General features: G+C 36.5%; 1 protein-coding gene across 2 annotated transcripts in view; it reads left to right on the forward strand.

Moving 5' to 3' along the window:
- Positions 1–15038, forward strand: part of SLC12A7 (solute carrier family 12 member 7) — a 74508-nt gene that overhangs the window by 24442 nt on the left and 35028 nt on the right. For both annotated transcript variants that reach the window (XM_063159042.1, XM_063159035.1), the window contains exons 8-11: positions 1436–1647; positions 5783–5950; positions 7327–7425; positions 8089–8146. In XM_063159042.1, coding sequence (XP_063015112.1) covers positions 1436–1647; positions 5783–5950; positions 7327–7425; positions 8089–8146 — 537 coding nt within the window. The remainder of the gene's footprint in view (positions 1–1435; positions 1648–5782; positions 5951–7326; positions 7426–8088; positions 8147–15038) is intronic.

The following is a 15038-nucleotide window of genomic DNA, read 5'->3' on the forward strand; positions in this document are numbered from 1 at the left end:
TCAATATTACTTTGAAGTGTTGGTAATTACTGCTCTAATTGACCATTAGAGCAGTACTTGTGGATTGTTCTGTAGCATTGTTTTCCGTGTAATATGTAAAACTTTGACCTATTTCTGAATAAAACTTATGTTTCTTACACTAACTTCCAGTGGGGCAACAGTAATATCTTTTTGTGGCCTGTATAAGTAAAAGAGAGTTTGTGTGGATATGTAGCATAGGTGAGACTCATTACCAAGTTCCTGGAGGTTTTATATGTGGCTGCTACTGTAATATTATTGTATTGGGGGGAAAATATAAAGAGTTTATTTTCCACTAAATATAATGGTTTACATTTAGAGTCTGCCTCAAAATGAGAAACTCAAGTAGGGTCTTGTGTAATGGTAAGACTGATCTGATGATGGTCATTAAAAAAACCCAAACAAAACACTTCCACTTAGCTGGTTAGTTAGGTTGATATCACTAATTTCCATTAAGTTTGTCCATTGTGTAGGTGGTAAAATAGTTTACCTCAAGATTTCCCAATTGAATCAAACTGAAAGAAGTTTCCATTGCTTGTATTATTTGACCCTGCTGCTATTGAGTCATCAAATCAGTAGCAATTAAAAAGAAAACTAAGCAAGGCAAGTGACAAGATGATCTCTTTAGCAACAGTTTTCTGTTAAATCTGCTCAAATTCCATGAGATGCAATACCTTGAAGCTGTGCTGGTGTATCTGCCTAACCCTCATTTTATATTTGATGTTCCTTCTTTTGTCTTCAAAGATCTATATCATTAAATTTTTAAGCAAGCCTGGAATCTTAAACATCTTTTGTATAGTTTAACAAAGAAATATACCTAGATCCTTAATGTACTCTGCTGGTAGGAATTTGCTTTTGACAGCTGTTCAGACTTTTCTCTTTCATTCCTGAAAAGAAAATTGCTTCCCAATACATGATTCTTTAATTTGTACTCCCATCACTGTTGTCATATTTGGCTGTTTAATCTTCCTGGCTTATTTCCTACCTTTTGGATTGTAATTGTTTTGGGGATCATCTAAAGTTTTCAGTTGCTTGAAAAGGAAGAGAATGGTTTACTTGTTTAAACTCACTTTTATATTTTCTTCATCAGACTCATCTTTTAATTAAGTTTATAAAGTATTTCTTAATTTTACTTCTTTCTTGTAGGGCTGAATGCATCATAATTGCTGTTATGTAGTAGTCAAGCTGCTTAAATTGATTATGCTTTACCATAAAGAAGAAATATTTGATCCCTATTTTAAAGACTATTGATGATAGTTTTAGATGTAGAAACTATATACTGTTTTAGTAGATGTAGTATAGGCCTTAAGGTAGATAGTGTAAATAACAGGTTTCTGAAGAAGTCTAATGGACAAAAAATGGCATCATTCACAGCCTTGTATTGAAGGAACACTGACTTTATTTTTCTTTTTTATAGTATCTGTCTCCTTGGAAACCGTACATTGTCAAAACGCAGCTTTGATGTCTGTGCCAAATTTACTGAAAGCAATAATGAAACAAAGACTACCCCTTTGTGGCTCCTGTTCTGTGATAGTTCTTTGCTTAATGCTACATGTGATGACTACTTTAGTCTCAATAATGTAACAGAAATTCAAGGAATTCCAGGAATAATGAGTGGAGTTCTAACTGGTAAGTTGGAAGGCACAGTGACTTAAAAGTTTTTAGACATTATTAATTTGGCCAATGGCTGGTCAGTAATATAGCGGTCTAGTCTGTTACTGTTTCTTTACCCCTAGTCTGTGTGAAAGATTACTACCTTGAGAATGCTTCTTCCTATAAAAGAACCTGGTTTTAGAATCTTAGTATCAAGTGCTTTAATTTGGGGGTAATTGGAGTTTTATAGGTACTCTTTCAAAAGCCATTGTTCAATCAAAAAGGTGATAAAGTGCTCATCACAGCTTTTTTTTTTTTTTTAATGTGTATGCCAAACACACATTTCAATAAGCCGTTCATAATATTTTCAAATTCTACTGAGACGGAACTTGTTTCCACTTCACAGGTGGTGCAATGAGAGTGAAGTTCTGTGGATTGTCCAATGTGTACAAGTTAGTGATTGAATTAGGGAAGAGCAGTCTACAATGTACAGATTTTATTCTCTTTACAGATCTGTATGATTGTGGAAGCTTGGAATTCAGATTGCATCAAGTCATAGGATTCATCTTAAATGTGTAATAATTTGTATTGTACACACACAAATAATGTCTCTGGGAATGAAATGGATGCTCTGATACCTCTGCTTTGCCTTTCCTTAAAATAAAGTTTGATTTATATAAATATGCTACATAGGCACATTAGACAGTCACTGCTGCAACAGTACTCCAGTTGAAAATATCACATATAAAGTGTACAAATACATTAAAAGATACTTCTCTGAATCAAAATTTGTGGCTATTAAAAAATAATTTACTCAATAAAAAATGAAATTATTTGCTTGTTGCAAGAAATGTAACTTAGAGTTTATTCTCTGAATTTTATGATTTATCATATGCATATCTACAATTTTTCATTAATAATTTTGTACTTCCTGCCCCAGCTCACAAGTTAGCTGTATGTTACAATTTTTTGCTACCCTGTAAGATTTAAATTGTTCTTTTGCTTTTTGGAGGTTTCCAGCTGAGTACTATTTTTTCCCTTTGTTCCATTCACTGTTTAGTGTTTCATTCAACAAGCAATCCTGTATAAAAGTATATTTTGCTAATTTATTCTCACATAATGTTAAGATCTCTAAAGACCAGGAGTCTGCTGAAAGCTCATTGTCAGCAACACGCTTTCCACTATTCACTGCTCTTTGCTTACCTGTAGTGAATTTCATCAATTCCATTATGTTTACTCATGGAATCTGATACATTTTTGTTTAGTTTTGTTTTTTTAAAGTTCCTTGCAGCTGTTTTTCCTTCTACAACTTTGAATTAACTGAGAATTGCCAGCAGGCTCTCATCTTGGTACTAGCTCCTATTTTTGGGCTGTTTGAGTGTACTGATAGCACTGGTTACATCCTGATGGTCATTCTTATAGAAGTTTCCTGGTGGCTGTTCTTCATTACAAAGCTGTACTTCCATTTACTTTTGCCTGTTGCCTGTTTGAACTGTTTTTTTTTAATCCATGTGAGGAGATTTCCTCTTATCCAATGTCTCGTGTAGATTCCTTGGGTGAGAAATATTTTAATAACATGGGCAATATAGATGGACTGATTCAAGTGGATTGCCTTCATTTATGTTTACCTCAAGGAATTTGAATACTTCTGACAATTTTCTTTTGCAAAAGCTGAGTTGAGGTTTCCCCAGTTTTTCAAAACTAAAGAAAAACTGTGAATAACTACTAAGTTTTGTCAGAAATAAAAAATAACTTCCCTGTTTATTGCCTCTATCAACTGCTGTTGTTGCTATTGACTGTTCCTGTAGAGATGCTGCTCATGAGTCCTTAGTTTTTGTGTCTCCCTGAAACACTTTTAAATTAAAGAAATGGCCTTCCATTTGTCCTTGGGTATCAATACTATTTCATGTCAACCTCTGGTATTTCAGTGTTCTTGGAGATTTCAGGCTGAGTACTGCTTTTCCTGCTTTTGAAAATATGTGCTCTGCTTCTGTTCACTGATTAACATTTCTCTGAACAAGAGCTATTCCATAACAATGCGTTTCACTATCCTAGTTACACCTAATGCTAAAAGAAGGTGTCTTACTTGCTGAGTGTGAGCACACATTCTGACATCTAGCATAAGCTTGAGCTCTCGTGGCTGAAAATTCTCAAGGAGAATTTTCTTTCACTTGATGAATTTTCTGCCTTGTGTGAAGACTTTGAAGCTGCAGGCTCTGGACATTAAAGTTTCTTGAGCTGTGACTGGGAATATTCAGATGCCATGACTGTCTCAGGAAGTGTGCTAAGTCCTCACACCATTTATTGGGCACTCATATAGAATAAATATTCATCCCTTATATACCTTCTGTGAGTGTTGTCCTGACAATAATAAATCATTCTGAAAGTGGCTGACTAAACAGGCCTATAACCCTAACAGAAATTATGCAGTTCGGCTACTAGCTTTATCAACATTGTTCTGATGGTAGTAGCATGTTGGTCTGATACACTGTACCTGTTCTTGTGTATGTACCCTAAATGTCAGCTGCTAGAGGAGCCTTAGCAATCAAGGAATGGTCCTAGAAGGGCCAAATGTCTGGACTTTTCTGAAAAGTTATTCTTTTTTCTCACCCTAACTTTCAAGTCCACTTGGATTATCACGTTTGGGAAAACGAACATAGGAAAGCTCTGTGTGACATGCTATGAAAAGGGAAAGTGATTTCTATTCAACAGAATATCTAAGCCAATTTTACCCATGTGCTGGCATGCACAGTTCCACAGTTTAGTTGTATGCATTGCAGTGCTCAGGTCATTGTCAGTCCTGTGTCATGCTGAATAAAGGACACAAGCTGTTGAGTGCTTATTAAGAATTTAAGTGCTTTTGATTGGCAATTCAAACTGATGTTTTGATTTTCTTCTTATGTTTCATAGGGGGTAGATAGATGCTAATTTGGAGATCTAGTCTTATTTTACATCAGTCATCTCTGCTAAAATTCCTGAAATTTAAAATTCTCTTGTTTCATTACCTTCTTATGGCTTCAGTCTGATCTCTAGATCAGTCTGTAACTCCTCTTCATTTGATTGTAGTAATACACATAGCATTCCTTAGCACATAATACTTATTTTTAATCTTTGCTGTGCCTTCTCTTCTGCTTCTCATGCATACTTCCATATATGGTTACTGATTGTAAGATTTTTTTTAAAAAGCTGGATATGAGTACCCTCTCTTTGGCCACTTATGGTTCCACGTCCATCTTCTATTGTGCTCAAGGTTACTTTTTGCTGTTATAAAGACTTAGAATACTGTACTGGAATTCCCTAGAGTTGTTCAGGATGTCTGAAAATTGGCTATTCGATCATCCTGGCAGTCCATGGAAACTGTTTATTTCCTTGCTGCAAAAGCCTTTGCCTTCTTGACAGGTCAGAAGAGTATCTACTTTGTTTTCTCACAAATAATAGGACAACTTGTCTCATTTTCAAATAAGAATCAGTGTGGTCTGTTCTCACAGTCTTATCAAAGTACACAACCAGTGTTTTCCACAAATGTAAGCTCTCAAAATTTACTCTGTGACCTGTCACTCTTCAAACAAATGTGCTTAGTTTGCTGGGGAATTTGAACCATATTCTGCTGGGGTTTCTTTGCTTATCAGTGATCTTCTAGAGTTTGCTTATGCTGCTTTTGTCACCATATGGAAATTTTTTGCCATTAACAGCTGAATCATGAACCGTTATGCAGGATTCTTCTGTACAGGAGGTGTCAAAGAACTCAAATTACTGTTAAGTAGCATTTCTTTTTCATACTGCTCCTCAAAATACAAGAACAAGAAGGATTAGTATATACTAAGATTCCTTGAACCTGGAGATAAGTTTCCTTATTTTTCCCAATAGAACATCTGTGTGCCTGTGCAATGTAAGTGTACATTCTACAAATACATTAGAATTTAATTCTATAATTATATTTTGCTTTAGAGGAAGGGAAAATTTTGCAGTACACGTCTCACACTATGCCATTTTTACTAGCACGGACTGGAGTTACATAGTACCTGTTACAACTGGTATTAATCATAATGGGAAATGTCATGATTTTTGTGTGAGAAAAAGGCATCTGATTCCTAGGATTATTGCATTCTCACTAATTGATATCCTGAAACAGAGAGGTGACACTGATTTTGTTTTTTCCCCTACCTTGTAGATAATCTCTGGAGTGCCTATTCAGAAAAAGGATCAATAGTTGAGAAAAAAGATCAGCCATCAGTTGCTGGATCAGAAGAATCAAAAATGGGTGGACTTCCTTATGTTTTTACAGACATCATGACCTACTTCACAATGCTTGTAGGGATTTATTTCCCATCTGTGACAGGTAGACACAACTATTTTTCTTGCATGAGGATGTGTACTTGTATCTGGGAAAAAAATTCATGTAAATTTTTTCATTTTCATCAATCTTATGGGTGACTCATGCTGTTGCAAGTTTCTGTGTCTGAGGTTATGTACCTTCTGGTGCTAGGGAGACATTGGTCGTGGCTAATGACTTTTGGACTTTATAGGACTTAAACAAGAAATCTGTTTAAGGGGCATTTCTATAAAGGAAGCAAAACCTTCATGTGTTACTAAATGTTTATTCCAAATAAGGTGCGTTTATAACACTTTAATCTTCAAAGACTTGAGAGAACAGTTTAATATTAAAATGATTCTTCCAGTGTCCAAGCTGCCTGGTTGACTGCCTGGGATTTGTTCACATGTCCAATATTTTGCCACATTACCTGTGTAGACTTTTTTTTGTCAAGCCTAGCCTAGTTGTATTTCATTTTCCTCAGCTCATGCTTGAATGAAACAACAGACATGTTTTTCTTCAAAAGTCCCAGCTGAAGTAATTGTAATGTCAAGTAACAGAATAGAACTCCAATAAGAAGTTGCAGCACTGTTTGGTAGTTTATTATGAAGTGGAATCATCTTTTTATTCACTGTTTGAACCCCACTGCTCCCATTTCTTTACTTCAGACTCTTACCAACATTTCATAATATCTGAACCCATGGTTACTGTTCTATTCCATGGAGTTTGACAATGTTTTTGCACTGGAACATCTTGATATTAGCTTCCATATTTTTGCTTCCAGTGGTCAGGTCAATTCTAGGAGAGATGGCAGAATTAGTTATTGTGTAGGTTTCTTTCCCCCCTGTCACTGTATGTGCTACAAAATAATTCCGTTCTCTTTTTAGATTTACAGGCATGCGTACATGTGATTTTTCTAACCATTCTTTTTCTTGCCTGCTCCTTTCTTTTTTGCTTCTAAGGTTTTATTTGTTAGTTTATTGATTTGCTTGTTTACATTTGCTTGTTATTATGATGATCTGTTTAGTAGAAAGTTAGTGTGTTAGGTCATACTGGCTAAAATTGCCGAGTCCCTATTAATTTGTAACATCCATTCCAAGTAGCAAAATTGCTACTCCTTGTATTTCTTCACTTCAAGAATGTTTCTGACGTAATACTTGAAAAATATTTTTTTAATCTGTCTTTTTACTGACCTTTATAGGATTTGCTTACTCAAGTGGGTAATAACACAGATTTCTGAATAAAATGAAGTTATAAATTGAGGATTTGTGCAGGATTATAATCTGCTTCTGTAGCCTGCTCCATTGGTAATCTTCGAGTTAAATTTGGCTTAAAATTAGATGTTCTTATTTTCTTAGTTATTATTAATTGGTTTTATGACATAAATTTTGTCTTTTTTTAAGGTATTATGGCAGGTTCAAATAGATCTGGAGATCTAAAGGATGCTCAGAAATCTATTCCTACTGGAACAATTTTGGCTATTTCAACTACATCTTTTATTTGTATCCTTTATACTGTGACTTTTTTCTTAGTCTACATTCTGTAGATTCTGTAGGTATACCAGGTTTTTCACTGGAAAATCATTAGTTTCCTGAGTAGGAAATGAATGAAATCTAAACTGAAAAGAAATCTTTTATATTTGTCTAAACTACCAGTATTATTTATAAATATTATGAAAATATGTCAAATTTTATGAACAAGTATATATATTCTACTAGTCCTTCAAATTCCAACATGTAATTGATGGTTCTAGTCAAGTGATCTGAAGGTTTTTAGCATTAAGCTTCTGTTGGCAGATTGCTGTCATACTCAGTATAACCAGATCTTAAACCAGAAACACCAGTAATAGTAGTTGTCAGTTCTTCAAAACATACAGTACACAAGTACTTGCTTATTTGTATGAAAAAATGCCTATTTTATTGCATGCTATATGAGCTGGCTACTTCCACTACTTCACAAATCACTGTGACATACAGTCATAAAGAACATAAACTAAAAAATCGTGGCAGGGAAGAACTAAAAAAACCAAATAAAAAAGCAACCAGCAAACACACACACAAGCTGCATTGTCATGGACATTTTCATTTCATACCTTGGTGAAAAAAGATGGGATTTCTTCTATGTGATTTTTTTAGAGAGTAATCTTCCTTCAGTCTCAGTAACAGATCTCTCCTGTATAGTGTTGTTTGGTGCCTGTATAGAAGGTGTAATATTAAGAGATAAGTAAGTAATATTCAGCTTCTAATATTACATAGAGTATATGCAATCATATGTTATATTAATAGGACTTATTAATAGGCTCTTGTGTGAAATATCTGTGTGGTATATATTTCTTTCACTTAGTTTAAAACTGGAGGGAAAGTGTGTCTGTTAAACTGAGATGGCTGCAAAAACTGGTCAGGTTATTAGACTGAATGCCTTCAAGAAGCAGAAGCAGAATCTAGGATGAAGTTGAACCAGCCTAATGAAATGTTCTTGATAAAGAAAATCATAATTAGTATTTGCAGAGCTGATGGATGTGGATAAGGGGATATTACTTTGAGAGAAGTAATAGGTTTTTGAGGAACAAATGTTAAGATTTGACAATTACATGACAAGGGGAGTTTGTAAGAAGACTGCAGTGCACCATCAGACCCATAATTTTCAATAGACTATTTTTTGTTTTAAAATTTGAGTAGCACATCAGGAGTCATGTCTATTTTCAACCATGTAGTTGCCTGACAAATTTAAGGCATATTATGAAGGGAATAAATGTGATGGACACAAGTATGAAGAGAATCTCCATATTTTGATCAATTTCTCCATTAGGAGAAGTTGTTTCACAATTGTTTTCTTGCTGGTGTCTGGTTCTCTTTCCTACTGAGGCCCATGTTTGCTTATGATGATGGAACAGTGTCATTGGGGTATTGTTTAAAAGGTGGTGAAGTTGATGTTGAGACAACTTATTTTATAAGTCTAGAAGGATAATCATCAGTTAAAGCTGGATTCTAATCAAACTAATACAAGAAGCAGTAGGGGGTCCATGAAAGGCTTTTGACACTCTCTCACAGCATCCTCATAGGAAAAATCAAGAACTGTGGACAGTGAGGTGGATTGAGAAGTGTCTGACTGGCAAATCCCAGAGGGTCATGATCAGTGGCAGAGTCTAGTTGGACGCCTGTAACTAGTGGTGTCCCCTAGGGTTTTGTATTGGACCAGTGGTATGCCCTTGTGGCCAAGAAGACCAGTGTAATCCTACAGGAATAAATCATGCAGACTCCATTTTCTTCATGATGGAAAAGCCATTTCTTTATTCACGTAACTCCTTTTTATACAGTGTTACAGACCTCATGTGTGACTCCAATTGGTTAGTAGTATTGCCAGCCAGGGGTCTATGTACAAATCACAAACAGAACGGGACTGCTAAGAACGCGTCTCAAGCTGTTGTATTTTCCAGCATCAGTCTCATTACATGGTTATGACAATGGGAAGATGCCAGCAGCTCACATCCCAGACAGCAGACAAAGAACTTAATGTTACAGCTTACTTTAAAAGTTTTTTGACTAATCACACAAAGCAAAAGCATATTGGCAGTAGTTCTATCCAACCACTATAAGCACACGTACCTTTGGTTAAAACAGTGCTTGCTTATTTCAAATACAGTATCTGCTTGAAAGCCATAAAACACAATGCACAGAGCTCCATTACTAAGCTTAGAACTTCCTAATATCTTGCTAGGTATACTTTTCTGCAGCTTAGAGAGTTATTCTAGACAAGCACTAATAGACAGACCATTGTTCTATTTGTCCTTACTTTTCTACTTCTTATATAATTTTTCTGCTGACAAATCTTACAGCTACTGCTTAGCTCTAATTGCAGTTCTGCTGTCTCTGAGGCCTGTCTTTTGCAGCTTTCCCAAAACCCTCTGATTCTGAGGATTCCCACAATTCCTCCTCTCGGTTCAACTAAAAAGAAACCTTCATAACCGTGTTGTTTATTAACTATTTTGTGTTTCGTATCTTTACCATAATATATCTGCTTATTACTTACTTAAAGCTTTTTTTTTGCTCACATCAAGCATTGCTATATTACAACACAGCAATTTTAATGCCGTGAAAGTCTAGTCAGTTCAAAGGACATAAGTCATGTGTGATAACGACAAGTCATTGTTCATAAAAGTCTCATTGGTTCCAAGGTCTTACTTTAAAACTTTCCTCAATGTCTGTACCTTCATCCACTATCTCTGTAAGATTTTGAGAACTCTGCAAATCCATTTCCTACCTCTTTCTCTTGTATTTTAAAAACTTCTTTGATAGTTTTGTCCATCATTTGTCACACACACCAAAGTATGCAAGATATCACTACTAGTATCACCACTAAAACACCCAACACGTATAAACCTATTTTACAAAGTTCTGTCAGCCAAGGTGCAAAGCTCCATTCTTTGAACAAATCATCTAACCATGACCCACCATCTTCTTTAATTTGAGCTGTTAAATCTATCAGCTTTTTTATGCTTTTGTGGGTGGATTCAGAATGATCAGACAGGTTCATACAACACAATCCTTCAAATTCCTCCAACCATGTCCATGTACCAGTAAGAGAAAATCAATTGCTCCTCCGTTTTGAAGTGTAGCATGCCTAACACAGTTAACATCTGTCAGCATACCACTGATTGCAGTGGATGTGGCATTCATTTGTTTACTCAGCCAACATCCAACCCAATTTAATTGTTTCAATACCATTGCTGAAGCCAGTTGGGATAAAAACAAACCTGCTGAAACACTTTTCGCAGCATTCCAAGGCGTGAAATCACTCTTACAATTCTCATCATAGTGATGAGTAGATCTTGTTCCCTTATGTTTCTTCTTAATGACTACTTTAGCAGTAGGTGCTATCACAGTGAGCATACCAATGCTACATGGGCCACCTTCAGGGTGTGATGGAATGCTCTGCCAAGCCCTATCTCCACAAATGAACCAATATCTTTTTGGTAATTTTCATGGATATTGGTCAGCCTTGGAAAGCACATCCCAACTGTTTGAATAATTACACCAAAAACTTGAATTTCTCTATGCAAAATAATGGGGAGTGACATTGTACTTTGGAGGATCACCTTCTCGCTAATCATTAGCTGTAAATGTAAGGCAGAAATCCATTGTTAAAGAACCAAGGATTTCTAATTCTTGAGGTTCGGATACTGTTTTGGAAAGTTCTTTGGTCCAAATGTTCCAATTCAATACAGGATTGCTCCCATTGTCAGTTTCGCTAGGCTTACTATTGAATTGCTTTTTGATCAAGGGCAAATCCTTTACTGGCACACTGACCAGACAGGTTGAGGAAGGCTCTTCTGGTTCTGAGTTAGGCAAACATATGATATCTGAGCGTGCTGCCTTGGCTAAGGTCACCCACACATTTGTTTGTGGTTGTTCTACAGGTAGATCTGCACTACAAGAAACAATTAAAACCAACCAACACCAGTGTATAACTTGATTTCACTCTATCCTTTTCATGAACTAATTTTTGACAAAAAATCCTTCCATATATATCAATTAAAAACTTTGCTTTTGACCTTGAAATAAAATTTCACCTTTGAAAAGCCAAAAGAGGGAATCTACAACATAACAAAACAAAACCCACACTTTTGCCAAAAATTAGCTCTATGAAACCAACAATTGACGCATTTATAAATAGCATAAAATCAGAGTTTGCAGGTTCCACCAATGTTCAAGGAACATCAGGCATGACCCGAGATCTCTCTGTTTGGCTCGTGTCTGTGTACTTGCTTCTACGGTCTTGAACTTGTCAACACGTTCTGGGGTGCAGTACAGCTTGACGTTTTTCACTGGGACCCACTTAATTCCTGCACCTATAGACACAGAAGCATACCCTTTGCCCCAAGTGATTAATTGGAAAGGACCTTCAATTTGTCCTGTCTCAAGGTTTCTAATTAAAATGGAGGGATTTTCCTTCAGTTTCACCTGTGTGTTATTTGAAAAATGCCTAAAAATTGGTGGATTGGGTTCTGGAACAAAGCTGTTTAAAAAATTTAAAACATAAAGTTTGTCCAACCTCATCTGTGGTGTGACCTCTACTCCCCCCTTCTCTTGATCAAGAATGCATTTTAATGTCTGATGTGCCCTCTCAATAATTGCTTGACTTGTGGGAGAATGAGGAGTACCAAAGATTTGACAAACACCCCAATCCTTTAAAAACATGGCCAATTTTTGAGATATTTATGCAGTACCATTGTCGGTTTTTACTTCTTGGGTACACACCCATTGAAGCAAAAGCTTGAAAAAAATGGTGACAGGCATTACCTGTTTCACCTGTGTGAAGAGAGGCAAAAACTGCACCAGGGAATGTGTCCACTGAAACATTAATATTTTTAAATTTACCAAAGGAAGGGTATTTAGTGATATCCGTTTGCCATAAGCAGGCTTTGCAAACTTTGCGGGTTGACCTCTCCTGTAGAAACAGAAGGCTGCACAAACTGACAGTCAGGGCAAGTACTGATAATAGCTTTAGCTTGACTTTTGGAAATTTGAAGCATTCCACAAGAGCATGTGCATTTTGGTGAAAAAAGGCATGACTGAGTTTTGCTTGGTCTAAAATGTTTGGCAAAATGTTTGAAATAACCACTGTCAGTTTGTCTGCTCTCGCATTTCCTTCCGCTAAAAATCAGGAAGCAAAGAATGAGCCCTGATGTGAGAAACAAAAGATGGGTTAGTTCTATATTGCAGAGTTGTATAAAGACATGAAAGGCAATGATATAAAGTGTCATTACTAACATCCTTTAAAACTGATCCTTCTGTTCTTTTAACCACATTAGCAACATAAGCAGAATCTGTGATTCAATTAAACGGTTGTAGAAATAGCTGAAAAGCCCTAACCACAGTGACAAGTTCAACAATCTTTCTACTGTTTGAATATCTGATTCCCAAGTTTTATTTGTTTGGTTCAACCAAGTTACGAATGATTTGTGACTTTTGCCAGATCCATCAGCGAAGAAAGATTATTGCATTTAAAAGTTCTTCACTTAACATAGGTTTCTCTTTAAAACTCAATTTTACCTGCAATAATTTGTGCGCCAGGTAATGAACAGGATAAATACCTGGGAAGTTTAACAATGCATACTGCAAATCATCAGAATTTTGCACTGCCCAATCAAGATAATATTTTTTCAGTGGTAAATAGCTGCAAATTCTTGGCCTGCTAGACTTAACAATCTTGTTCTGGTCTTAATTACATTTGTGCTGTCATCTCTAAAACTGTAAAAATAGTCTTTGGAAACCTATAGGGAAGAAAAACCCATTCTATTATCAGCAAAGGATCTCTCTGTGAAGGGTCCCATTGAAAAATGAGAACAAAAAGTTGCATTTTTTTTCTTTTAAAATTGAAAAAAAGAAAGGCTTTTGTGGAATACAGCAATGAGCTTGTTGTCTTTGGAGAGCTTCCATGACCTTGTCAAGGGCTGCACGAGCTTCAGGTGTTAGAGTTCTACGACAGTTGATGTCGCAGCTTCCTCTCAATAAATTAAAAATTGGACCCAGTTCATCATTGATAATTCCCAAAACTGGCCTGACCCAATTGATTTGTCCTCAAAGCAGTTGTAAATCTTATAGGTTGGTGACACCAGAGCTGTATCTCCTGTGGTGTAATTGTTTTTTCAGTCATCTTCCATCCCAGATACTTCCAGGGTGGAACTTCTTGGATTTTGGTTACAGGAATTTCAAGTCCAGCATTTTGGATTTCAGCAACAACACTAGCACATGTTTGCTCCATCTCCATCTGTGTTGGAGCTGCGATGAGCAAATCATCCATGTAATGTAGAATCATGGATCTTGGATGCTTCTGTTGAACTGGAAACAAAGCTTGTGCAACAAAATATTGGCAAATTATAGGCGAATTCTTTCATTCCTTGAGGCAATGATTTCCAGTGGTATCTCTGCATGGGTTCTCTTCGACTGATGACTGGGACTGAAAAGGCAGTCTTGGAACATCATCAGGATGAAGTGAGATGTGGAAAAAAAGTCCTTTAAATCAATGACAGTGAGAGGCCAGTGGTTTTGGATCATTGATAAAGAAGGAAGTCCAGGTTGAAGAGGTTTCATGTCTTCAGTCACTTCATTGATCTTCAGGTCATGAAGCAACCTCCAGGAGTCCAATGTCTTCTTGTGGATGATGAATACTGGTCAATTCCAGGGACTGGTCATGGGTGTGATGTGACTTTGCTGTAATTGTTCCTTTACCAATCTTTTAAGAATATTTAATTTTTTCTCTGTTAAAGGCCATTGATCAATCCATTTAGGATGATTAGTTTTCCAGTTCAGCTTTAAAGTGGGAGGTTTCGACAAGGTTTCTATCACAGGCCCACTTTCAATTTTGCTCCCCATTGGGACAGGACGTCTATCCTCCAGACAGTGAGAGGCTTCTGAACAACAAAAGGACGTACTGTCACTGTAATTCCTTCAGAACCTGTAATGTTAATAGTGGATGCACTTTGCAAACACACAGTAGTACCTCCAATCTCTGTAAGGAAACCTGCAGGAGCTACCAAATCCTAATCACCGGGCCAAAACATGTGAGAAATTACAGTGGCATCTGCACTAGTATCCGGCGTGCCTGTAATGTGAATTGTTTTGGTGAGTCAGGCTGCAAGTTAATTTTGGTTGGTTACGGTCTAAACATTGCACCCAAAAGACCTCAAGACCTGAGATATTCATTACAATTTACTGACACAACAGCTAGAAGGACTGAAAATCCAAAAATTTTGTTGCTGGCTTTGCCTAGAATCAAAAATCTTGACTTTGTTGAAAAAAACCTGATAATTCCAGTAGAAATGCTTTCGTCACAAAAATTATTTAAAAGATGTATCAATTTTCAGGAGGCCAATTCAAACCTTGTACGTGAGGGTATTGGGCTGGAACCATTTGGGGAATGGTTGACTGAGGGACAAATTATTGAGGTACCGATACCATTTGACTGGGTAATTGACTGTAAGGAGGTACCACTACTTGTGCCTAGGCGCGGTGGTAATCTGCGCTCTTTTGGGTTTAACGACAAAGGTTTGCCACCATTGTCAAATTGAGAGTGACAGTACTTAACAAGATTCTTCCCTTTCTGACATTGAGGG

This window comes from Melospiza melodia, chromosome 1, assembly GCF_035770615.1.
Source record: "Melospiza melodia melodia isolate bMelMel2 chromosome 1, bMelMel2.pri, whole genome shotgun sequence".
Lineage (NCBI taxonomy): Eukaryota > Metazoa > Chordata > Aves > Passeriformes > Passerellidae > Melospiza > Melospiza melodia.